Genomic DNA, 25,130 nt, shown 5'->3' on the forward strand with positions numbered 1-25,130 from the left:
ATTAAAAGTCACTAAGTTCTGGGTTTTCCGGTGTCTCCGTGAGAGACTGACGCACAGTATCAAGAAGCTGGGCTTCAGGTTCCAGCGGACGTTCATTTCAACTCTGAGCATAATTCATAATTTGAGAAAGAGGCAACTTCCTTGGGGCTGTGTCCTTCAGGAATAAGACAGGCGAATGCCACCCCACACACAGCTGCTGCCAGGGATAACGACATCATGTACACACGGGAACATGGCAAACAATAAACGTGGGACACCATCACCACCATCTCCAACGGCGACCTTGACTGGTTGACACGCCAGGAAAATCAGCCTGGTAACGAGGCTTGCACACATTGTTATTCTGCGAATTCGCCAGCCAGCAGGGATACTTAACAGAGACATGATTTATTAGTAATCAATAACATTTAAGAAAGTTGTGGGCATATTTTTTAGTGATTACCAAAATGATACGCTTACTTTCTTTTATAGTGACCCTGCAGCAAATAGGGAACAAATGAACAATTATTTTCTATTACTTCGGAGCCAGGGAAAAGGGAGAAAAGCATTAATGATGGAAAAATGTAAAGAATGGGTAAGAGATGGGAAAGCCACTAAATGCGATACACACTGCCACATTGTACATGTGCATAATTTGACAGTATACAAAGCACTTTCCCCATCCGTTACCTTCCCCAGTTCTCACACTCTTAAATATGACTGTCTCCATCTTGAAGGTGGGGAAACAGGTGCAGAGAGAGCAAATGACTGGTTCACTCAGAGCCTAAGCGTAAGCTACGGCAGAAACACAAACCCAAATCCTCTGAACACAGCCAGGTCTCTCTTCCATTAGGCTACTTAAGGAATTGAAAGGGACTACTCTCACAACAGCTAGCTCAGCTGCGGAAAACCACGCCCGGGACAGTACACAGGTCACCCAACCCCATCCCAGTGGTGACCGCCTCTGCCCAACACACATATATATCCTTTAAAAGACTGGCATCTAAAGGAGAAAAATGCTACTTTTCTTGAACCTGTTCCTTCCTGACAATAATTTTTGTTTGCGGATCTGTTGTCTGGCTACCAGAAAAGAATGTTCGATTAACTTTCCAACCTCCTTCTTATGCTAATTACAGCTCATCAGCATCTGGACACCCACAAGCGAAATCAATCTGACTACAAAGTCAAGCCAAAGACATTTTCTTACCATAAAAAATAAACAAGCAAAGTATGACTGCAACATGATTAAATCCACAGAACATTTCCCCGGCAACCTGCAGGCTGCTACATATAAAACTCACAGCCAACATCACAAGAGCACAGGAAGGTGGACACCAACAACCTCACACATGTAACTGTATTCTTTATGAGCAGTGAAATGCATACAAGCTTATTTTCAGCTCATCCCCTTCCACATTGTATCTGTTGTTAAAACTCCAAAATTCAAATACTCAGACATTAAAAAAAACCACCAAACCATTGGAAGGCATCTTCACATCCCCTTATACTGAAACCAGATGAACTTAGACACATTAGCCTTCAGTCCACACCATGTTTCCTTACCACCCTGAAGTCCCAGCACATTCACAATCTCTGGAAGAGCCAACATCACTATCCAAGCACAGCTCGCCTTTCCAAACCATCACCTCCGCAATCTAATCCTTTACTCCAAATCTATCCTGCCTTCCAGCTTCCTAACCGTATTAAAAAACACACCCTTGACAAATATGTCCAAGACAGAGTGAGTAAAAACAGGTTACAACATAGTGTGTTCCAGCTGTACAAAATTATCTGCACACACAGTCAAGTCCCTCCCCCACACCTCACACAGATGTTTGAATGGACGGCATCCACGAGGTTTTCTATAATTCACTCTGGAAGGTGAGACCGGGGGTGATTTGTACTTTCCCACAAGCTTAAACTTTCTACATCAGTCTTCTCCATTCATATTCAGAAAAAGCAGTAATGCCATTTTTAACAAGCCTCCCCCGAAGACCCACCACGTCAAGATGTTCTCTTGGCACAGAGAGAGACAGTGACACCAAAGGCTTGTGCTCTGGGCGCTCTGACCAGCGGTTCTCGGGCTGACTGAGCAACAGCACCTGGGGCTCTCTAAAAATACAGGTGCCCGGAGTCCCAGTCCTCCGAACTTCTGGAGGTGGGGCCAAGGCGCATGTATTTTGTCAAAGCTCCTCAAGTGATCTGACCAGTCAGGGGTGAAAACTCCAGACTTATGTGTCTCGTTCTCCAGCAGGGACCCAGAGAGGGAGAGAGAAGGCCAGCGTGCTGAGTGAAGTGTGTGACTACAGGCAGGCAATGGCAAGGTGACCAGATGGGGACAGAACGCCAGGACCACAGCGGTGCTGAGCTTCAGGAAGGAGGCCACGAGGGGAGAGGCTCCTGGTGCACACACACACCCTACGCTGGAAGCTCAGAAGAAATGAACGAGGCGTGGCAGGCAAACCGCTGGGCCTGAGACAGAGGTTACCTATGCAGTGCCCAGGGCAGGACTTACTGATAACTGAAAGAAACGGAGTAAGAAAGACACCCAGCAGTTTAGATGAGGCCCACTGCAGGGAAGCAACCTTCAATTTATGAAAAGAAGGAGGAGGAGATACAACTGCGGGAAAATCCTGGGTTCAAATCCTAGCAAGACCGTGTGCTAGCTGTGTGTCCTTCGGAAAATAACTCCTCTATGCCTCCATGTCCTCACCTGTAAACTGTGGGTAACACACGGCTCTTGGGTTAGAAAAAAAATGAGACAATGAATGTAAAAGCCTATCCGAGTGCTCAGAACAAAACAGCCCCCAAACAGAAACACTAGGAAGTATATCCCAGTAAAGTTTATGTGTTGAATTTTAATAAAACAGGGCTCAGAGTTAATTACTGCCTAAGCCATTTCTTCATTTTGGCACTACCTTAAAATGCTGGAGAAATAACCTAGAAAGGTTTTGCTATTTCTTCACTGTTGCTTCAACACTCCTGGAATTTTTTTTTTTTTACTTCTATAAAGAAGATACATTGCATACTAAACCATTGCTATAAAATTTAATCAAGATTATAAATGAAAACTAGCAGTCATATTGACAAAATAATAAATGTACCAGTGGAAAATTCTATATCCAAAATAAGAATTCAGCTAATGCTGTCACTAAAGAACTAAGTTTCCACCTGGCAGAATGGAAAACAGAAGGAAAAAAAGAAGTGATAAATGTTTTTCCTTCATCCTCTCTACCCAGGCCCTCAGTATCACAATCGAATTTGTTCTAAATTAGCTGAAATAGTCAAAATAACTAAAGTTAGTATTATATGTATAACTTGTAAACATGTGGAAGCCCCCGGGCGGGGGCGCAGTGGATAGAGCGTCATCCCGGAGTGCCAAGGTCACCAGCTGGATCCCAAGGGCACCGGCTGAACCTCTGGGTCACCAGTTTGAGTCTCGGTCAGGACACATATAAGGATCACTGGGTTCACAACTAAGTGGGACAGTAAGTCGATGCTTCTTTGTCTCTTCAACCCCACACCCCAAAATATTGGGGACAGTCCTTTTTTGGATAACACAATAAAACATAAACAAAAACAGCAACGACTACTACCATTAATGAACACTTACTACGTTCCTAAGCACTGTACGTATATTACTCAGTCGATTCTCACAACAGCTCTGCGGGGGCTCCAAGGAGCTCCTCAGGAGCTTAATAAAATACACATCCACCGACATTATGCAGACTGGTGGAACTGGGCACTCTGGGAACGTGTCCCAGACGACAGTCCACACAAAGTCCCAGATGCCTGACGGCAGCTAGGGTGAAGGCTCACTGCAGCCTGCCCCTCCCAACTTTTATTTCACACACGCCCTTTTTTTTCCCTGCTTGACAGCCCTACACTTGGATAACTCAGACCTAAGGTTTGGCTCCAAAGCCACCTTTCTAAGGTAAAGCTGTTTCTAATCTCCACCTGTCCACGTACCACCCAGGCTGGATTAGGAACCCCTCCCTCCCTGCTCCCATTTACCTTGTAATAATATAAATGCAGGTTTCCATGTCTGTCTCCCCAGCTGGGCTGTGAGCTAGTTCACCTTCTACCTACAGCACCAAGCCTGGCACAGAGCAGGGGTTAGTGGTTTGCTTAAGACATAAAGAATAAAGCTTCACTGACCTCCCGTAAGGGCTCTTGCCCGTAGAAACACAGTCTGCAGGAGTGTGAAGGAGAAGGGTCCGGTACCTCACGTAAGAAGTGATGAATGTTAACAGGGCTGGTATAACCAGGGTCCTAACTGAGGGTTCAGGTTACAGGCCACCATGAAACCCAGTGGCTCTTCCATCTCCCTGGGTGCTCTCATTATGACTCCGCCTGTCTGCACACGGAGTCCCGGTCCACAGCTGGCCTTCACACCCACAAAAGTCAAGGATTTTGACCCGACATGTAAACGTGGAAACTGAGTAATGACTATTTTTGAAAGGAGGTCAAATAGGCAGTAACTGCATTCCTGTTTATTGAATGTCCACATGCTAGACACTATACATAAGATGTTAATGACCATTATTCTTCACATGACTTTTTAAGAAAGGTTTTATCAGGCTTGTTGATTAAAGGAATTGAAACAACTTGCCCAAGGCCACCAGCTAGTCTGGGGACAGAGCTGGGATCTGAAGCCACGCCTGTCTGTCCAGAGCGACAACCCTCCTTCTAGGACCCTGTGCTGCCTCTGGATACCAACCGGAAGATCGTCAGAGCCCTCTGGGGTCAGAAGAAGCTTTAAAGCAGACTATGCTTAAGTTCTGCTCTGTTGCTTGTTTACTGAAAGGGCTTTGGTCATTAAAACCTCTCTGAGATTTATCTGTAAGAAGATAGAAATGCCTAATTCATAAAGTAGGTACACTTGTGAACCCCTGAACGTATTAGTAGATGCCCAATAAATACGAGCTGGCTGTTGGCCTGTGTCCCTCCGCCTCCCTGCAGAAGAGGGTAAATATATCCTGCTTCACTGTCCTCCCCGCTGACACACAACTAGGCTGTGTTCCACTCAGGAAAGAAAGGCCTGAGGGCAAGCTCTTAATATGATAGAACCAGTTAGCAAACCAGATGCGCAACACTCAAAATCACCCCCCGAGGCCTCACGAGGAACCCCGAAATCCAAACACACTGCTATTTCAGCATCTTGACATGTTGTTGTCTGAGGTCAGGACCGAGACAAGCAGCTGGAGGGAGAGAAAAGGAATTGATCCAGAGTCTGTTCAATTATAAGGTTTTAAAACAACAGCAAGATATTTCCATCCTTGTTTAACATCAAGCGCCTGCCAGTACATGACTTAACCCCATTCCTTTTTTTTAGCAAGAGAGAGATGAGAAGCTTCAACTCATAGTTGCATCATTTTAGTTGTTCACTGATTGCTTCTCATATGGGCCTTGACTGGGGAGCTCAAACTGAGCCAGTGACCCCTTGCTCAAGCCAGCAACCTTGGGGTCCCACATTAACATGATGATCCCACACTCAAGCCAGATGACCCTGCGCTCAAGCTGGCGACCTCGGGTTTACGAACCTGGGACAGGACTTCAGTGTCCCAAGTCAGTGCACCACCACCGGTCAGACAATGCCATTCTTAAAATTAAATACTGTTCGGTCTTCACTTGCTCATTGTTCTGACCATTATAACCAGCCCTTTATGAATTTTAAGCTTGGGGAATACAAAAAGAGGGGGGAGATTTTCGAGTCATCTGTTTCTGGGTGATTTGGAGAAGCGGGGACTGGGGCCACCTGGTGTGCCCTCCCCGGGGAAGCTTTCTGTCTTATACTCCACGAAAGACTGGCATGTTTACAGTGCGCCTCTGTGGATGGCGGATTCGGGGCAGGAACGCATTTCTGTAGGCGAGGACTTCTAAAATTACCAACCGAGTACAAAGAAGAGGGACACAAATGGGGAACCATCCTCCCTGCAGCCACTAACATTAGTGAAGCAGGGATTGTGCTAAGCACTTTATCTTTATTTTTATTTATTTATTTATTTTTACAGAGACAGAGAGAGAGAGTCAGAGAGAGGGATAGACAGGGACAGACAGACAGGAATGGAGAGATGAGAAGCATCAATCATTAGCTTTTCAGTGCGCTTTGCAACACCTTAGTTGTTCATTGATTGTTTTCTCATATGTGCCTTGACCATGGGCCTTCAGTAGACCGAGTAACCCCTTGCTCGAGCCAGCGACCTTGGGGTCTCGAACCTGGGTCCTCCGCATCCCAGTCCGACACTCTATCCACTGCGCCACCACCTGGTCAGGCTCTTTATTATTTCATTTAATCCCCATCAAACACCCTTATGAGACAGATCCTAATATTATCCCAATTTTACAATTGAGGAAACACAGGCTCAGAAAGGCTAAACAATTTCCCCAAAGTCACAGAGTTAGTAAATGACAGGACCAACACATCAACCCAAGTCCTGGTTTCATCCACAACCCACGTTCTGAATCACCCATGTCCCAATAATTGTCTACACGCCTCAGAGCTCACCGCCCCCTCTGCCACTCCCAGCAGCGGTTTAAGAATGAAACACTATCTTTCAAGAAACACTCAAATGCCATCTCTTCTCTTAAGTCTTCCCAGCATCCCTAGAAGTCTAGGCTTCCATAACCTCCAGTATAACACTTAATATAGTATGATGTCTGGGGTCAGTATTAAAATGACAATTCATAATAAACTAACATTTATTGTCCCTATACTATGTTAGACTTACACAAAAATAATAATTCTCATAATAATCCCAAAAGGGTGGTATTAATCCTATTCTCAAAGGTAAATAAACAAACACGTATTGAATGTTACTATGAGACAGATGCTCTGGCATTTTGGGAGAACCATAAACTGGTTAACACGGTAAAAGTCCTTGGAATTCCACAACGCTCTTAATGATAGGCAGGTGTCTTGCTCCTGTCTGTAGATGGTGCATTCCTGCTCTCTTGTGTCCTTTGATAATGAAGCACTCTGGTCTAGTGTGTCTTTGTATTTGTGTAAAGTCAGATACACAGTCACCATCACAACTGCCTGGCCCATGCAGGTTCACATTAGATTCGGACAGACAGTAATGAAACAACAGAGCCAAGAACTGGTGGGCTATTAGCTTTAATCCTAGCTTGCACCCGGTGGGTAGAAATACACATACTGGGCTTCAAAACCCACTCATTCAGTCCTCACAAAGCTACTGACTTATCTGAGTTTCCTAGAATCAAAGGTTTCTAGCTCACCAGCCTTACTCACCTCTGCTCCTCATCTCCTTCTCTCTGCACAAACTGGCTTTTCCTTCAGCACTCCGCCATTTTGGCTGCCTCTCCTCTCCTCCATGTGGCCTTACTTTGCTCTCTGCTCTCTAATGCTAATCTCAGGAACTGAGAGAGCAAGTTCCTAGTATGCCCCACTTTATAGTGCAGAAATCCAAACTTTTAATCCAATATACAAAATAGGGAAGTCTCTAATACAAAATCACTTATCTGAGGCATGATGGGATTGTACCACCCACATCAAAAAGGGTGGGGAAGGCTTAGTCCTAAAACCAAGCCCCAGGCTACAAGGATCTTGCCTGCCCACAGCCCACCCCCAACACACATTAATATCACCTGGGCGATGGCCTTCCATGTGGGCAGCGCCATCTTTAACAAAGTGAGCATAATATATTTTATCTGCCCAACAACTTGCTAGTATGGTTTTTTGGGAAATATCTGCAAAATTGCTTCTTTTCCCCCTTCTTTAAACTATAAACTCACTGAGGACTGGGAGTGCCACTCTAATTTGCATGGTGGCATGCAGGACGGACAGGAGAAATGGAGACTAAGGCAGAGAGACTTTGTAAGGTGACAGTGAGAGTTCAGAGAGGTGAGGAGGGCAGTCAGTGGCCAAGGACAGGCCTGATTCAAGAGCTTTTCATACAGCAAACTTCATGGGACTTACGATCAATCACATGTGGGGACCACTGGAGTTTGCTGTGGGCGGTGGAGTGCCGTCGCGACATTTACCAGGAGAGAACCAGCAGAGACTTGGGCAATGAAGGGAAGAGCATGGTTTTAAAAGAGCTGAGTTGGAGCATCTGGCGGGATTGTCTGCTGGCTAATTAGCTGTGCTGACGGGTGCTTGGGAGAGAAACAAGGTCGAAGGTTTGGGAGTCAACAGCAGAGAGGTAGAGGTTCAAGTTGCAGCAGTGGGTGAGATCGTCCAAGAAGAGCGGAAACAAGAACCCGGAAGACACTGCCGTCACGTGTGGAAGTGAACAATCTGAGGAAGAGGCGGAGGAAACGGATCTGGAGCTGGGACACGAGGAGAGAGCAGCTTCCCTGGGGACAGGGGTTCTAGTTTGTTCCCTTTCTCCTTGAGACCTGTCACATGCTAGTCTTTGTTAAATTCTGAACATATCAGGAGCCCCCAAGAAAAGCTGGCCCCCATCAATGACATGTCATTTAAAAATATTTCTTGCTTGTCTATGTGGGTTCAAGTCCCACCCCTTCTGACTGCAGGAAAGGTTTCGCCATGTCCTCTTCTAGCCCTGGGGGTGGCGGGAGCTCTGGTCGGCTCCGCCTCCCTGTTCGAGGAGTCCGAGAAGCACCGGCAGCTACGAGCTATTCTTTGCGGGTGACAGAACGGTATTCTTTAAAGCATTAACCTGTTATCAACTGCTGTCATTAGGCATATCTGCATGGGTGCGTACGCCCAGCACACACACCACACACCTACACACTGCCTGGTAGCTCACAGGCTCAAAGCTTATAACAGCCTCCGGGGGAACCGTATTAAAGCCGCAATTAAGTAGAACTGCTACAAACTCAATAACTCACCTACCTAATGAAGCAATATAAGAAAAATTGGGCCTATTTTAATAAGAATTTTCAAAAGAGACAAGAAGTAAAGGTCAAATGCCACTTCTGGATCCCAGCTCTTTCCTTCTTCCCTCCTATTCAGAAGCAGTTAATACCAAGGAGACAATACACACTGTGCTATTCTTTGCAGAACCAAAGAGGCAACCAATCACTATTGCACAGGAGGGCAAACTATTCCTTTCCAACCCATCCCCCAAGCTAAATGCCTCCCCTGATCTATTTCTGAGGTTTTATCATGCAAACCTGAATGGATTTCAATTACAATAATTCCTTTCCTTCTCCACCCCAACTCACAAAAGAGGAACTAAATTACCAGCACGTCTAGGTTAGAAGGACAGTTTTTGCTTCTTCCCAGCTCTCTAGAGGCACCTTAATCGAAAAGTTCTCCTCTCTCATTCCCTTTTGTTGGCTTTAGGAACACAGCTGCCTTCATGTCACCCGACTATTTAGCATAAATAAAACGGCCACTCTCCCCGCCCTCCCCCACCACGGTATGTGCAGTCTCTGCTGGCCTTTCCCGGTGACCTCTTAGAAGGATGGGTGCACGTGACTACGGCCAGGGTGGACAGAACTGGAGACAGCTTTGGTAGGGAGAATTTAGAATTCTTAAGGTACCTGCTCTATTGTGGGATCTATACTAAGCCCATGTGTCATCTTACCTGACCCTGACAACCACCTAGGGGTGGATCTGGCCTCACTATTTTACAGATGGGGCACGGAGGACCAGAGAATTCGGGAATCTGCCCAAGAGCCCATGGTTGATAAACAGTGGGTCCATCTGCGCCACAGTAGGGAATACAGCTGCTGCAGGAGTCAGGAAGGCCCTGAGACATGGTAAGGGCTGACACTGGACCAGGATAAACTGGAGGAGGCTAACGCTGATATGTCACAGCCTCTGAGGTCTGACAAGAAAGGGAAGCATGCAGGCAGCCGTCCAGAGCTTCTGGGATGGGAGGTGATCGCGGCCCACACTGCTTACTGAGTTGTTGGATCACCACAAGAAGCTTGTCACAGGGTGACCTCACTTATCAGGAAGTTCTATTCACAACATGGCTCTTAAGGATTCAGCCCTAATGGAGGGCTTCAGACATAGACTCCAAGTCCATGAGACAAAGTACAACTTATGGCTAGCAAACCTCTTTAAAAAAAACCCTTGTTATTGGCCCTGGCCAGTTGGCTCAGCAGTAGAGCGTCGGCCTGCCGTGAGGGGGACCCGGGTTCGATTCCCGGCCAGGGCACATAGGAGAAGCGCCCATTTGCTTCTCCACCCCTCCCCCTCCTTCCTTTCTCTCTCTTCCCCTCCCGCAGCTGAGGCTCCATTGGAGCAAGGATGGCCCGGGCGCTGGGGATGGCTCCTTGGCCTCTGCCCCAGGCGCTAGAGTGGCTCTGGTCGTGGCAGAGCGATGCCCCGGAGGGGCAGAGCATCGCCCCCTGGTGGGCAGAGCGTAGCCCCTGGTGGGCGTGCCGGGTGGATCCCGGTCGGGCGCATGTGGGAGTCTGTCTGACTGTCTCTCCCCGTTTCCAGCTTCAAAAATAAAAAAAAAACAAAAACAAAAACCCTTGTTATTGACTTTATTGGGGTGACATGGTTAATAAAACGATAGAGGTTTCAGGTGTTAAGTTCTATAGTACCTTATCTGTATATCATACTGTGTGTTCACCACCCCGAGTCGTCTCCTTTCCTCACCATCTACCCCCTTGCCCTCTTCTACCCCCACCCTCTCCCTCTTCTACCCCCCACCCCTCTCCCTCTTCTACCCCCCACCCCTCTCCCTCTTCTACCCCCCCACCCCTCTCCCTCTTCTACCCCCCCACCCCTCTCCCTCTTCTACCCCCCCACCCCTCTCCCTCTTCTACCCCCCACCCCTTTACCCTCTTCTACCCCCCTCCCCTCTCCCTCTTCTACCCCCCACCCCTTCCCCTCTTCTACCCCCCACCCCTTCCCCTCTTCTACCCCCCACCCCTCTCCCTCTTCTGGTCCCCATACTGCTGTCAGTGTCTACGAGCGTGTTTTTCCTTTGCTTACTCCCTTCACCCTGCTCACCCAGCCCCCCAAGCTGGGGAGAAGCCCCCTCGCCCCAGGAGACGACTGACCGTCAGTCAGAACTGAAGTCCACTGCACTGACGGTCGCCCTGCACGGCTCTGAGGAAGTCCAAGCCCATGTCTGCTCTCAGGGGGCAGTCTTTAGGAAGGCGGTGTTCATTCACGCGGTCAGTGAACATTTCCCTTGCATCCACCACAGGCCAAGCACCAGGCCGGGCTCTGGCACCCAGAGGTGGCAAGGCCACTGGTTCCACAATCTCAAGCTATGAAGACAAAGTCCCGAGACCAAGAGTCTACTTAACAGGAGGCTCTATTCCAGTCCATGGGCTCATGACATGCCTCCCTGAGAAAGTGACAGCCAAGCTAAAGACCTAAAGGATGAGAACAGGTGGCCAGGCAGACAGAGGAACCCGTCTGTAAATACTGTAAATACGCCCCGTGGTCGGAGGCTACCGGGCTCTGGCTCAGCATGCCACGCGGCCAGCGCACAGAGCAAGCCGAAGGACAAGACGCGGCAAAGAAGCCTTAAAGCATGTGCCCTGCCTGCCTGGCTCCGCTTTGGTTCTCATCCTACTTCATGGCCCGAGGACCAGAGAGCCCGGAGCAGCAGCAGCTAGCGGGGACCCCTCTGCAGGGGGCCCAGAGCTGCACGTGGCGTCTCTCTGGGCGCTGGTGTACTCAGGCTGCAGGTTCATCCTCACCAGCCATTACAGCCCAGACGTGCCTTCCAGATCTGTCTCGCCAAGCCCCTGCCCTCCCTGACCTAACGCTACCGAATTCCTCTGGCGGGTCCTCCAGAGCAAGCGTGCTGCTGCCAGCACGCCACCGGGCACACCTCTCGGAAGGAGAACAGCTCCTCGCTGAACCTGTCACCTCTCTTCTCAGCACCGTCCACACGGAGCACGGCCAGCTGTGGGCCGGCCCTTCCCCTTCGAGCTGCTGCCAGCACGCCACCGGGCACACCTCTCGGAAGGAGAACAGCTCCTCGCTGAACCTGTCACCTCTCTTCTCAGCACCGTCCACACGGAGCACGGCCAGCTGTGGGCCGGCCCCTTCCCCTTCGAGCTGCCTGCAGTGCGCCACCGGGCACACCTCTCGGAAGGAGAACAGCTCCTCGCTGAACCTGTCACCTCTCTTCTCAGCACCGTCCACACGGAGCACGGCCAGCTGTGGGCCGGCCCCTTCCCCTTCGAGCTGCCTGCAGTGCATCACCCAGGCTCTCCCAGAGCCCAGCGGGGTGGCCACAGTGCGGGCCTGAGCCGCGTCCCGGATCACTGGACAGAACTTTGACAAGCGGGCCCGTGCCTCGGAACCTTAAGTTCCAGAGACCAGAGCATCCAGCTCGCTGGTCTAGCTTCCTCATTTTACAGAGCAGGAAGGGAAACGCAGCCTGGAGAAGTTAAGGGGTCTGAAGTCACTGAGCTAGTTAGCGGCAGGCCTGTGGCTCAGTCACCTCTCAGCTGACTTCCTGAGAAACCAAGGTACCGCCCCCACCTCGTAGGTTGTCAAGCCTCAGAAAGAGAGCCCGTGACACAGCAGTACTAGGGCGGTGGCAGGTTGTCCAGCAATGACGACTGTCTCCACAGGTTCATCTCCAGGACCCCTTAGTCCGTCTCCCATGCCTTGTTTTGCTGCATTTCTCCGGAGTCAAGAGAGAGGACCAGCAGCAGGGTTGCTGACAGCCGGCAGACGCGTTTGCGGCTGCTGACTGGGCGACGCCTGATTGGAGCTGAACTGGAGTCTCCGCTTGTTCTCAGATCTCTAGGTCACAGCTCTCTGCACCGCCAGTGCAGCCCTTGCGGACTCTCTGTGGTCTCTGGAGAGCTGATCTGATCAGAGGAGACAATATTGGAGGCAACCACTGACGCCAGTCATGTCACCTTCCCTTTGGCCACTCCAGGTGGAAGACACGAAGCCAAGTCAGTCTGAGAAGGGCAACTTTTATCTAGGAGGGTGAGGAACGCAAAAAAGCCTGCAGATACCGACACCAATTCTAGTAGTCGCTGAAAAAAATACATACGTGTCACCCGAACCATTGGACAAATGTTGACTTTTGACAAGATGAACAAATTAGTCGGCCAAGCAGCTTGGGTTTTCCTCCCCTCTTACACAACCAGCTCCTCACACCCCTCCTTGCCCCCTCCTCACTTTAAAATAACCATCCAACCACGTGGATCCCCCAGAACCGGAGCCCGAGGGCCTCCAGCAGAACTGTCAGAGCTCATGAATGGCCGGTGGTGCTAAGGCTGTTTGGGGGGGGGGGGTGCAGCAGGCCCCAGACAGAAGCAGGACGAGACTGGCCCCGCAGTAGCTACTCTGCTACAGCATCACAATTCATGGCAGCATTTTGCTGGGAGTATGCACCGTCAGGGAGGAGAAACATAAAAAGGGGAATCTGGGCTGTAAATAGTTTATTTCGGCAATTCCCGATGTTAGCTGAATCATACTTTAATACAGAAATACACGAAAGCACCGCTCCGGGGGTGACACGTGCTGCCATGTCATTACTCTTTCCAAATGGGTCTTCCATCAGAGAGACACCTTGCCACAAATTACCGTGAAGGAAACAAAACCCTCACGCACAGACCTGCTAACGGGCCGGAAGGAAATGGAACCACTAGGGTTCGAGCAAGTAGAGAGGCCGTGCAGCAGAGGCCACTGGTGACCGGGGGGGTCTCTGGGTTGCTTTCCCATGCACAGAAAATACAAAAGTAGAAAAAAAACCCGTAGCACTCTTAAGCCTAAGAGTCCACTCCTCAAACGCACATCTGAGTTTTTCAAAGTATAAGGGATCCTCGGGTTACGACAGTCTTGACATATGACATTTTGAGTTTACAATGCTCACTCCCATAAAAAGTTAAAGAAATTCAGAGGTGAGCATTTCGACTTCCGGTGTGAGCGTTGTACTCTACAGACTACACTGGCTGTACGCAACAGAAGACTATGTAGCAATGTAACGTGTTTGTTTTTACGTTCCAGATTATGACGTTACAACTGCGTTAGGATAGGTAAGCGACTAGGGTTGGATGTGTTTCGACTTACACCAAAATTCCAGTGACGTCACACTGTCACAGGAGCGGAACAGTGTCGTAACCCGAGGACCCCCCTGCAGCGCTCGTTTCTGCCAGTTCTCTTCGGGCACCTGAAGCAGGCTGCATTTTCCGGCAAATCCTACCTTCATGCTCCTTCTCGGTGGTTCCCACTTTCTTGATCTTCCTGGGTGATTTCATGAAGAGAGGAAAGATGGTCCGTAAGCCAAGGATGTCGACAAACTTGTGGCAGTTGTCCGTGCCCTCGGGCCCGATCATGGCGTGGTCCAGCACTTTCAGGGCGCTGCTCCGCGAGATCTTCTTCTCTCTGGGGATCACAGAGGGTTCACGTAAGGCACTGCGTATGGATGTTCTAGGGTTTGTTTTTAGAGTGTATTTACTACAGTACTCATTATAATGGGAAATTAAAAAAAAAACAATTTAAATGTCCACCAATGAGAAAATTATTACATTATGGTGTATCTACATGGAATACTACAAATTTGTTAAGTTAGGAGAGTCTAGAATAACATGAACAACTTTTTAACGTCAGAATGATAAGCATACAAAGTAATACATTCAGAATTCTATATGCAGCCATTACCTAAATTATGTGAAAACTATACACTAAAAACAACTGGCAAAAATTACTTCAAAATGCTAACAGGGCCTGACCAGGCGGTGGCGCAGTGGATAGAGCGTCGGACTGGGATGCAGAAGACCCAGGTTCGAGACCCCGAGGTCGCCAGCTTGAGCGCGGACTCATCTGGTTTGAGCAAAAAGCTCACTGGCTTGAGCCCAAGGTCACTGGCTCAAGCATGGGGTTACTCGGTCTGCTGTAGCCCCATGGTCAAGGCACATATGAGAAGGCAATCAATGAACAACTAAGGTGTCACAACAAAAACCTGATGATTGATGCTTCTCATCTCTCTCCGTTCCTGTCTGTCTGTCCCTATCTATCCCTCTCTCTGACTCTCTGTCCCTGTAAAAATAAATAAATAAATTTAAAAAAAATGCTAGCGGAGGTTATTTCAAGGTGGTGGAATTATGGGCCACCTATTATTCCCTTTTCAATAGCTTTATCAATATATGATTCACACACCAGACAATTCAGCCATTAAAAGTGTACTATTCAATGGATTCTGGTATATTTGCAGCTGAATGTCATCAATTCTAGAACATTTGCATTACCCTGACAAGAAATCCCCTACCCTTTTATCAGCGGCCGCCCCACCTCACCCAGCCCTAAAGCAACCACGAAGCTTTACATCTCTATGGATTTACTTATTCTGGACATTTCAGGGTAATGGTATCATGAAACATGTGGTCTTTTGTGACTGGCATCTTTCACCTGGCACGACATTTCCAAGGTTCATCCAGGTGGTAGCATGTTATCAATGCTTCCTTCTTTTCTATGACTGAATAACAGTTCATCCCACGGACACGCCACAATTCGTCTACCCAGCCGGCCATTAATAAACAACTGGGGGACTTCTATCTATTGGCTGTTATAAATAATGCTTTCAACGTTCATGTACATGTTTTTGTGTGGACACGTTTTCATTCCTCTTGTGTGTATGTATACCTAGGAGTAGAATTGCCAGGGTATATGGTACCCTATGTTTTAAGCTTTTGAGGAACCGTCAGATTGTTTCTCCAGAGCGGCTGAACCATTTTACATTTCTACCCGTACTATACAGTATTCTGGTTTCCTTACATCTGTGAGAACACATATCACCTGCCTTTCTGGATCTAGCCGTTCTAGTGGGTGTGAAGTGGTATCTCACTGTGGCGTTGCTCTGTACTTCCCTGACCACCAACGATGCTAAGTATCTTTCCTGTGCTTACTGACTGACCATTTGTGTATCTCCTTTGCAGAAATGTCTACTACTGTTGCGGACACTTCTTGAAAGAATATCATTTTCTATAACCTTATGCTGTATGTTTGTTTTTTAACACTCTATGAGGAAGAAAGGAGTAAGTCAGTGTAAAGCCCAGTAGCCACAGCCACCATCACAGCTGCCTGGCCCATGCAGGTTCTCACTGGATTTGGACAATCGGTAAAGAAACAATGGAGCCCAAAACTGGTGGGGCATCATCTTTAATCCTAGCTTGCATCCGGTGGGCAAGTAAAACACACACTGGGCTCCAAAACCCACTCATTCAGTGCTCACAAAGCTACTGACTTACCTGAGTTTCCTAGAATCAAAGGTTTCTAGCTTATCAGACTTATTCACCTCTGTTCCCCATCTCCTTCCTTCTCCCTACACAAACTCTGCACAAACTGACTTCTCTCTCAGCACCCTGCCATCTTGGCTGCCTCTCCTGGCCTCCCCCACGTGGCCTCTCTCTGCTCTCTGCTCTCCTCTCTAATGCTAATCTCAGGAACCGAGAGAGCAAGTTCCTGGTCTGCCTCACTTTATAGTGCAGAAATCCAAACCTTTAATTCAATATACAAATAGGAAAGTCTCTAACACAAAATCACTTATCTGAGGTATGATGGGATTGCACCACCCACATCAAAAAGGGTGGGAAAGGCTTAGTCCTAAAACCAAGCCTCAGGCTACAAAAATCCTGCTTGCCCATAGACCGGACCCAATACACATTAGTATCACCTGGGTGACAAGCTTCCAAGTGGGCAGCGCCATCTTTAACAAAGTGAGCATAATATATTTTATCTGCCCAACAGTCAGTCATTTCATTTTTTTTTTAATTTAGAAAATTAAATTTAATGGGGTGACATTGATCAATAAGAGTACATAGGTTTCAGGTTCATTTCATATTTTAGTATAGCTGGTAAGTCAACCAACCAAGCCAATATCCAATGTTTCCTGAGCACTTACTCAGTTCTGTGGTAGGCACAAGCGAAAAACAAAAATTAAGACGTGGCTTCTGCTATCAAAACCACTTAGTCTATTTAGGGAGCCTAAATTAATATGAAATAATTAGGGGAAAGTAGAATCATAATTCTTCCCCATGTATTATTCAATCTACACATATCTAATGGATACCTCTCTTGTGAATAGGACACATCAAGTCCCAGTTCTCAAGGAGCTTAATTCTAACTGCAGGAGACAGATGGAAAATCAAGGTACTTGATAGAGGTTAAGTGTTATGGAAATAAAGCAATGTGAAAGAATGGGGAGGATCTCTTAGCTTAGGTCACTAGGGAAGGCCTCTTACAGGGTACAATTTGCAATGAGGTCTGAGTGATGTGATGAGATGAAATGGTCATGTGCATTTTAGGGGCAGAGCACCAAAAGCAGAAGGAACAGTCAAGTACACAGGCCCCAGGGTGGAAACAAGCTGGCTAGGTCAGAAAACAGACGCAAGGCCGGCGTGTACGAAGCACCCCGAGGAGCTGCTCACATCCGGGACGGAAGCGTGCGGTGCACGCAAGGCCACGCACGCCTCCAGTCTTGTAGGACGCATGTCGGACGCAGTCAGGCCTCCAACTAAGGAATTGATTCCAGGAGTTAAGAGGATACAACTCAAATGTTTGCTCTGACGCTACCTTGAGTTAGCTACGAGAGGAAAAGAGAAAGAGAGAGAGAGAGAGAGAGAGAGAGGGAGGGAGAGAGGGATGTATCCGGGGGAGTATGGGAAAAGACAGACATGTGTGTAAATGTCAGAGAGGCCTAAGAGGGCTGCGTGTAGGCTATTCCTTAGTAAAAGAGAGTCCATCAGCTTGAGAGAAAAGCCAGGGTTAGGTTTGAAAAATTACTATTTTTCATAATATGGACAATTTAATCATATTTTGAGATATCAAAAAGCCAATGGAAATAAAGGAAATAAAGGAGACTAAAGACAAGAAAGGGGAGAAGCAATAGATGGAGCGAGGTGATTGATCAGGCAATGGACAACAAGGCTGCTCAAAAAAGTGGTAAATATCATAACCTAAAGCCCTTCGTCCAATAGATGGAGCGAGGTGATTGATCAGGCAATGGACGACAAGGCTGCTCAAAAAAGTGGTAAATATCATAACCTAAAGCCCTTCGTCCAATTTCTGACATGAAAGCCAAAGGAAAGGAATCAGAAATAGTATCCCTTTGAATAGGATGCATTCACCCTTCTGTAGAGGAAACATTTAAAACGTGGCACTGTTAAAGTGCTAAACAATGACAGAGCATGCTCTCCTGGGTCTGAGGAGCTGGCCAGGACTGGGTCCCAAGGAGTGAAGGAAAGGAGAGGAGGTCAAAGCTTGCCACCAGTACCCCTGGGTGCGAGGCCATTCCTGTTTCCCTGAGACTACTCCACTGTTAGGACTGAAAGTCCCACCCCCAGGAGACCCCTTAGTGTGGGACAAACTGAGAGCTGGTCACCCCACTTGGTGCCAACCTCCAACACCAAAAATGTCTTGTGACTACTCCTACCCTTAGTCCCCTTTCTGTGGGTTCAGTCTAAACAATCCATAGGGGCTCACATAGGAGTCCAGCTACTGAGTTTAAAAGAAAAGAATAAAATGCTGCTGCTGAGCTCGTGCCTTTGAGCAACAGGCATGGCACTCGCTGTTGTGAATTAGAAGCTCCCTGTCTTTAAGCAATTGAAGGATAAGTAAATAAAAATAACTTCAAAAGCTTGAAGCAGTGAGAATTAAGTCCAAGGAGGAGAGAGGTGGAGATAACTTTACGTGGGAGAAGTCAGTGAAGGGGTCAAATGGAAGGTGAGATCTGAACTGAGTCTGAAGAATCAGGGTTTGCAGGAAGGGAAGGGAGAGGGATGACACTGGTGGCAGTGGTACCAGAGGCCTGCAAGAGCGTGCCCCTGGAGGGACCTAGAAGTCGTTCTGAATAACGGTGGTGGACGTCGACTGAGGAGAGGTGGGCAGAATCAGGTCCTGGCAGGCCCTAGACGTACTACAGGGAACCTGGGCTTCCACCTTTAGATGTCAAGAAGCCATGAAATGTTTAAGGATGGCTGGTTGGCTCAGTGGCAGACCGTTGGCCTGGTGTGTGGATGTCCCAGGTTCGATTCCCAGTCAGGGCACACAGGGGAAGTGACTATCTGCTTCTCCCCCCCACCCCCACCACACCTCTCCCTTCTCTCTCTCTCTCTCTCTCTCCCCCTCTTGCAACCATAGCTCAATTGGAGCTAGTTGGCCCCAGGCGCTGAACAAGGCTCCGTGGCCTCTGCCTCAGGCACTAAAAAGAGCTCGGTGGTTGAGCATTGAAGCAATGCCCCAGATGGACAGAGTACTGCCCCCATTGGGCTTGCCAGGTGGATCCTGGTCAGGGTACATGTGGGATTCTGTCTCTCTGTCTCCCCTCTCACTGAATGAATGAATGAATGAATGAGTGAATGAATGAAAAAGAGGGAGGGAGGGAGGGAGGGAGGGAGGGAGGGAGGGAGGGAGGGAGGGAGGGAGGAAGGAAGGAAGGAAGGAAGGAAGGAAGGAAGGAAGGAAGGAAGGAAGGAAGGAAGGAAAAATGTTTAAGAAAAGGAGAGTACTACATAGATCCACTTCAGATGGCTGAATCTGGCAGCCATGTGAAGGGACGTAGAGCTTTGGGTAGAGAGCACAGTGAAAACAGTGTAAGTGAAAAATGACAAAGATTTCTGACTACGGTAGTGGTATCAAAAAGGCATGTTTATGAGACATAAAGTCTTAGCTATCAGGAGCAGGGTAAACAAGACTCCAAATTCAGCAGGAAAGTCTTTTTGTATCAAGATGAAATTCTAACAGGAAACTAGACACAAAAAAATACATTTGCTTCTTCTGCGGCTGGACTTTAGCAACCTACATTATAAACTTGAATTTGCAAAGGTTATGACTAAGGGCATATAATCACATGAGCAGAATTAGGAAACTGAGATAGAATGTAATTGTTTAGACACTCAGGAAAAGGCCTCTTGAAATGAATCATGGCCACATAACGGCATCTCCAGTTACCATTCAGCGTACATTCAAACCATTTCACAAATAACATTGAATTGTTTGAAATCCTAAAGGCAAAGAACTATGGTTTAGCCAAGTCTTTTTTTCTTTTCTTGCCTAAGCAACTTCGACAAACAAAAGATTTTAAAAGTAAAAGCCTTCTTCAGATAGGCAGAGTGAGACACATTTAAAGGGGGCAGTAATTGCATATTGATCACCATTTAGGCAAGCTGCATGGAGGTGAACTTTGGAATATTCATTGGCCTTAAATTCAGGCTTTTAGCAATCAATAGCTGTTTGGCTTGACTTTCTTGGGTTGACTTTATTTGAAATATTTATTCTACTGGAGGACAAGTAGTTTATCTTAGTCTTGTCTGGGTTCATCAAGTTGTCGATCACGCCAGGACCAATGTGAACGCAAAAGCCTCCATAAAAGGGGTGGTAGTGAGAAATCACTGAAAGTCATCTGCTGCTCTCCATTCTGCCAAAGCGTACCTTCTGACGGGGAGGAGCTGTAGGGAGAGAGAAGCTCCCGTTCTTGTTTTAATTAGCTTATTCTTTAGCGTACAAAAACACTGCTGCAATGAACATGCATTCTGATTATAATTTTTTATTCATTTGTTCTTCCATCAAATATTTACGAGGTACCTCACAGGTGCCAGGTATTAAGTTGAGGGTGGAGAGACAGGCACGGCTCATGGTTCTGCGCAGCTCAGTTCACAGGGGAGACAGGTATGCAGACAATGGATGCACCAGCCAAGGACTACGGTGGAGGTGTGTACAAAGTAGAACGTGAACATAGGAAGGGGGCTGACTATGTATGAGTCGGGGAGGCCTCACAAGGAGACGATGCCTGAACCAAGCTTCACTTGAATGTCTTTTCTGCACAAGCAGAAAGGGAGAGGGTATTTCAAGCAGAAGGAAACGACAGCACATGCAAGACATGAGTGAGGAGGGAACACGCAGGGAAGCGGTGCGTGCTAGCGCTGGGGCAGAAAGAGCGAGCCGGGCTGCAGCAGAGCATGGAGCCTGCTGACCTGGTGTACCGGGAGATGCCACTGGCCAGAGGGCTGGATGGATGGGGTGAAGGGGCGCACAGGGAAGCAGGAGAAACAGGGAAGATATATGAGAGGCAGAGAGACCGGTTATAAAAGGCAGAGTAATAGTAGACCAGGAGGGAAAAGGGTTGAGTTCAGATTAAACCTGAGGAGCCTGTGAGACACAGCAGTGATGTCCAACCTAGACCTATGGGTCTGAAGTCCAGGAATGAGATGAAAAAATAGGGAGAAATTGGGAAGAATCATTAAATCTATGGGGAGTAACTGAATCAATGATATGAATAAGACTATGTAGGGAGGGTGCAGATGATACATGCAAGAGAGGGATGGAACCCTGGAGGAGAGGGTGCAGAAGATACATGCAAGAGAGGGATGGAACCCTGGAGGAGAGGGTGCAGAAGATACATGAAGACAGGGATGGAACCCTGGAGGAGAGAGTGCAGAAGATACATGCAAGAGAGGGATGGAACCCTGGAGGAGAGGGTGCAGAAGATACATGCAAGACAGGGATGGAACCCTGGAGGAGAGAGTGCAGAAGATACATACAAGAGAGGAATGGAACCCTGGAGGAGAGAGTGCAGAAGATACATGAAGACAGGGATGGAACCCTGGAGGAAACATCTGAAGGACCAAAGAGATTGAGGAATTAAAAAAAGAAAAGTGAGCCTGACCAGTGGTGGTGTAGTGGATAGCACTGACCTGGGACGCTGAGGTCCCAGGCTCGAGACCCCAAGGTCGCCAGCTTAAGCATGAGCTCATCCGGCTTGAGCACAGGATCATGGAAAAGATCCTATGGCTACTGACTTGAGCCCAAAGGTCTCTGGCTTGAACAAGGGATCACTGGCTTGGCTGGAGGCCCCCCTCCAACCCTGGTCAAGGCACATATGAGTAGCAATCAATGAACAACTAAAGCGCTGCAACTACAAGTTGATTCTTCTCATCTCTCTCCCTCTCTCTTTTCCCCTCTTTCAAAAAAAAAAAAAAAAAAAGTGACAGTCATCCTTTAAAAGACACTGTGAACCATTAACTAGTTAGTTAATCCTGTGGTTGGACAATTTCAAACAGCTTAACATACATGTGTTTGAAGTTCCTGAAAGGAGGATGGGGACAAAAAAATACATATGAAAAATCTCCACATTTGATAAAAACTGTAAACCCCAGATCTAAAAAGCCAATAATAAATCCAAAATACAAGAGACATGAAGAAAACTACCTTAGGTGTCATATCGTAAAACTATTCAAAATCTAATGATGGAGACAAAATTTCAAAAACATCCAGAAAAAAGGGAACACAGGATATACAGGATAACAAATAGGAGTAACAGCAGACCTCCCAGCACAAACCAAACAACCCGGATGACAGTGGAACAGCACTAAGAATACTGAAAGGGGAAATAAACCGTCTGACCCCACAATGCTGTACCTGGTGAAAACATCGTTCAAGCTGAAGGCAAGCACTTTCTCAGATACAGAGAAACTGACCAGAAGTCATCACCAATAGAGCAGGGCTACAGAAATGTTGAAGGGAATCTTTTAGGAAGAAGAAAACTAGTAGCAGATGGAATCGGTATCTCCATAAAGGCATGAAGAGCACTGGCAGGCAAACATCTAGGTAAGTAGAGCTAGACAGACTTTTTTCTTAATTAAAAAAATATCTTTGGCATGACCAGGAGGTGGTGCAGTGGACAGAGTGTTGGACTGGGATGCGGAGGACCCAGGTTCAAGACCCCGAGGTCGCCAGCTTGAGCATGAGTTCATCTGGTTTGAGCAAAAAGCTCACCAGCTTGGACCCAAGGTCGCTGGCTTGAGCAAGGGGTTACTCAGTCTGCTGTAGCCCCACAGTCAAGGCACATATGAGAAAGCAATCAATGAACAACTAAGGAACTGCAACAAAGAATTGATGTTTCTCATCTCTCTCCTGTCTGTCTGTCCCTATCTGTCCCTCTCTCTGTCCCTGTTAAAAAAAAAAAAAAAAAACTTTAAAAGTTAACCGACCAGCCCTGGCTGGTTGGCTCAGTGGTACAGTGTCATCAGCCCAGCGTGTGGACGTCCTGGGTTCGATTCCCGGATTCAATTCCAGGTCAGGACACAAAAGAGAAGTGCTCATCTGCCTCTCTACCCCTCCCCCTCTCACTTCTCTCTCTCTCTCTCTCTCTCTCTCTCTCTTCCTCTCCTATAGGAGAGTCGGCCCCAGGCGCTGAGGATGGTTCCGTGGCCTCTACCTCAGGCACTAAGAAGAGCTTGGTTGCTCAGCAATGAAGCAACACCTCAGATGAGCAGAGCACTGCCCCCTAGTGGGCTTGCCAGCTGGATCTGGTTGCAGTGCCTGAGGGAGTCTGTCTCTGCCTCCCCTCCTCTCAGTAAATTAAAAAACAAAATAACCGACAACTTAAAAAGAACAATAGATAATAAAATTTGTAACATACATAGAAGTAAAATGTATAATAACCATAGCACAAAGGCCAGGAAGGAGAAACAGAAATGTACTGTTGTAAGGTTCTGACACCATAGATGAAACGGTATAACATTTACTTGAAGATAGAGTGTGATAAGCTAAAGATGCATACCATAAACCTTAAAACAACCACTAAAAAAGCAAAAAAAAAAATAAAAAAGGGCTAAATAAGTTTCCTAAGCAATAAACATGGAACAAAAAATATTGCACAACTCATAAAAGTGCACACGCTGAATATGTGCAGTTTAACCCCGGAATGACCAGCGACGCGGCCTGAGGGAGGAGCTCAGGCAGGTCCTGGGCACGCCCTGCCAGCCCGTCTTGCTTCAGTGTTAACCTGCCTTCTCAGCCACGGCACTTCCCAGTTTATGGAGAGGCAACGCCAGCCTGGAGGGCTGTTGGAAGGATTATTTTGTGGTTTTGAAGCACTTTTCGGGTTCCTAGAGAACAGGTGCAAAGCACTATTACCCATGTAAGAGAGAATGGTAATATTCAGTGAGTGGGGAAAGGGAACACTTGTTGGACAAACAAGATCTATGTGTGCAGTTTGGAGCACAAACTCTGCACAGCTGACTTTGGAAAGGTGTGTGTTATTATTTAGCCTTTTGTAGTTGGATCCTGGAGACTGAATGTCGGAAGAAAGGCTCTTGCTCTTAAAAACATCACCATGGGCTAGTTGCTCAGCGGTAGAGGGTCGGCCCGGGGTGTGGAAGTCCTAGGTGCGATTCCCTGTCAGGGCACACAGGAGAAGCACCCATCTGCTTCTCTACCCCTCCATTTCCCCTTCTCTCTCTTTCCTGTAGCCATGGCTCAAATGGTTCAAGCAAGTCAGTCCCGATTGCTGGGGATGGCTCTATGGCCTCACCTCAGGCACTGAAATAGGTCAGTTGCCGAGCAACAGAGCAGCTACCCCAGATGGGCAGAGCATCACCCTGTAAGGGGCTTGCCGGGTGGATCCCGGTCGGGGGCACATGTGGGAGCCTGTCTCCCTGCCTCCCCACTACTCATTTAAAAAAAGAAACAAAAAACACCATCACCACCACCATCATCATCACCCTGTAAAGGACACCAAGAATAAAACTGCAGTAAGAGTCTGCATCTTCATATGTTCATTACGAACTACAGAATAAGTTAAATCCAAGGGAATAAAATTTCAAGGTTAAAAATTTTTCCCAGGCTAGAGGACCTACCTATGTCTGTTTTGGTACAAGCTCAGAGCCCAGAACCAGGCCGGCAAAGACCTACTCTGCAGATCGTACACCATCACTATTCTATTGTTTGCTTTGTCAGGGGCACTTTTCCTTAAAGAAAATCTTACCAAACACCCTCAGAGGAAAAAAACTTGGTGGTTCCTGAAATGGATGTGTCTATGTACCCTCCTCTTTCCTTTTTTTTTCTTGTCAACAGTTAATAACCAGGAGGGGTTCCCTGTGTTTCCGCTACACAATCCCAAGCTGCAGTTGTACACACCCCTCGGGATCACAGTGGTCTCATCCCTTTCTAACTGGAACAGGGCTTTACAACAGAAGTAATAAGCTTCATGTCAACGTTTTCCAGGAAACTGACAATGTAATTCTTGTCTCCCACTGGCTTAGTTGTTTCTTAGAGAACAATGAACCATTTGGTGCAAGGACATCTAGTTAAGAAAGTGCTTTGTCGTGGCGAGAAGCAAATGTTCTGGAGTACAGGAGAATCGAAGCTGACATACTGGACTCTTCTCTCTGTGGCAGCCATCTTGCCAAAGAGAGACATCTGTAACCCAGAACATGGAAACGGCAACCCAGACCCCGTGCAGGAGACAAGGACGGCACACTGGGAGCTCTGCCCTCGC

General features: G+C 47.6%; 1 protein-coding gene across 1 annotated transcript in view; it reads right to left on the reverse strand.

Moving 5' to 3' along the window:
• The window catches only part of CTNNBL1 (catenin beta like 1), a 97,737-nt gene that overhangs the window by 48,508 nt on the left and 24,099 nt on the right, over positions 1 to 25,130 (reverse strand). Inside the window, exon 7 of the mRNA XM_066387846.1 lies at positions 14,058 to 14,239. Within this exon, the coding sequence (XP_066243943.1) occupies positions 14,058 to 14,239 (182 nt within the window). The remainder of the gene's footprint in view (positions 1 to 14,057; positions 14,240 to 25,130) is intronic.

The sequence above is a fragment of the Saccopteryx leptura genome, chromosome 5, assembly GCF_036850995.1.
Source record: "Saccopteryx leptura isolate mSacLep1 chromosome 5, mSacLep1_pri_phased_curated, whole genome shotgun sequence".
Taxonomy (NCBI): Eukaryota; Metazoa; Chordata; class Mammalia; order Chiroptera; family Emballonuridae; genus Saccopteryx; species Saccopteryx leptura.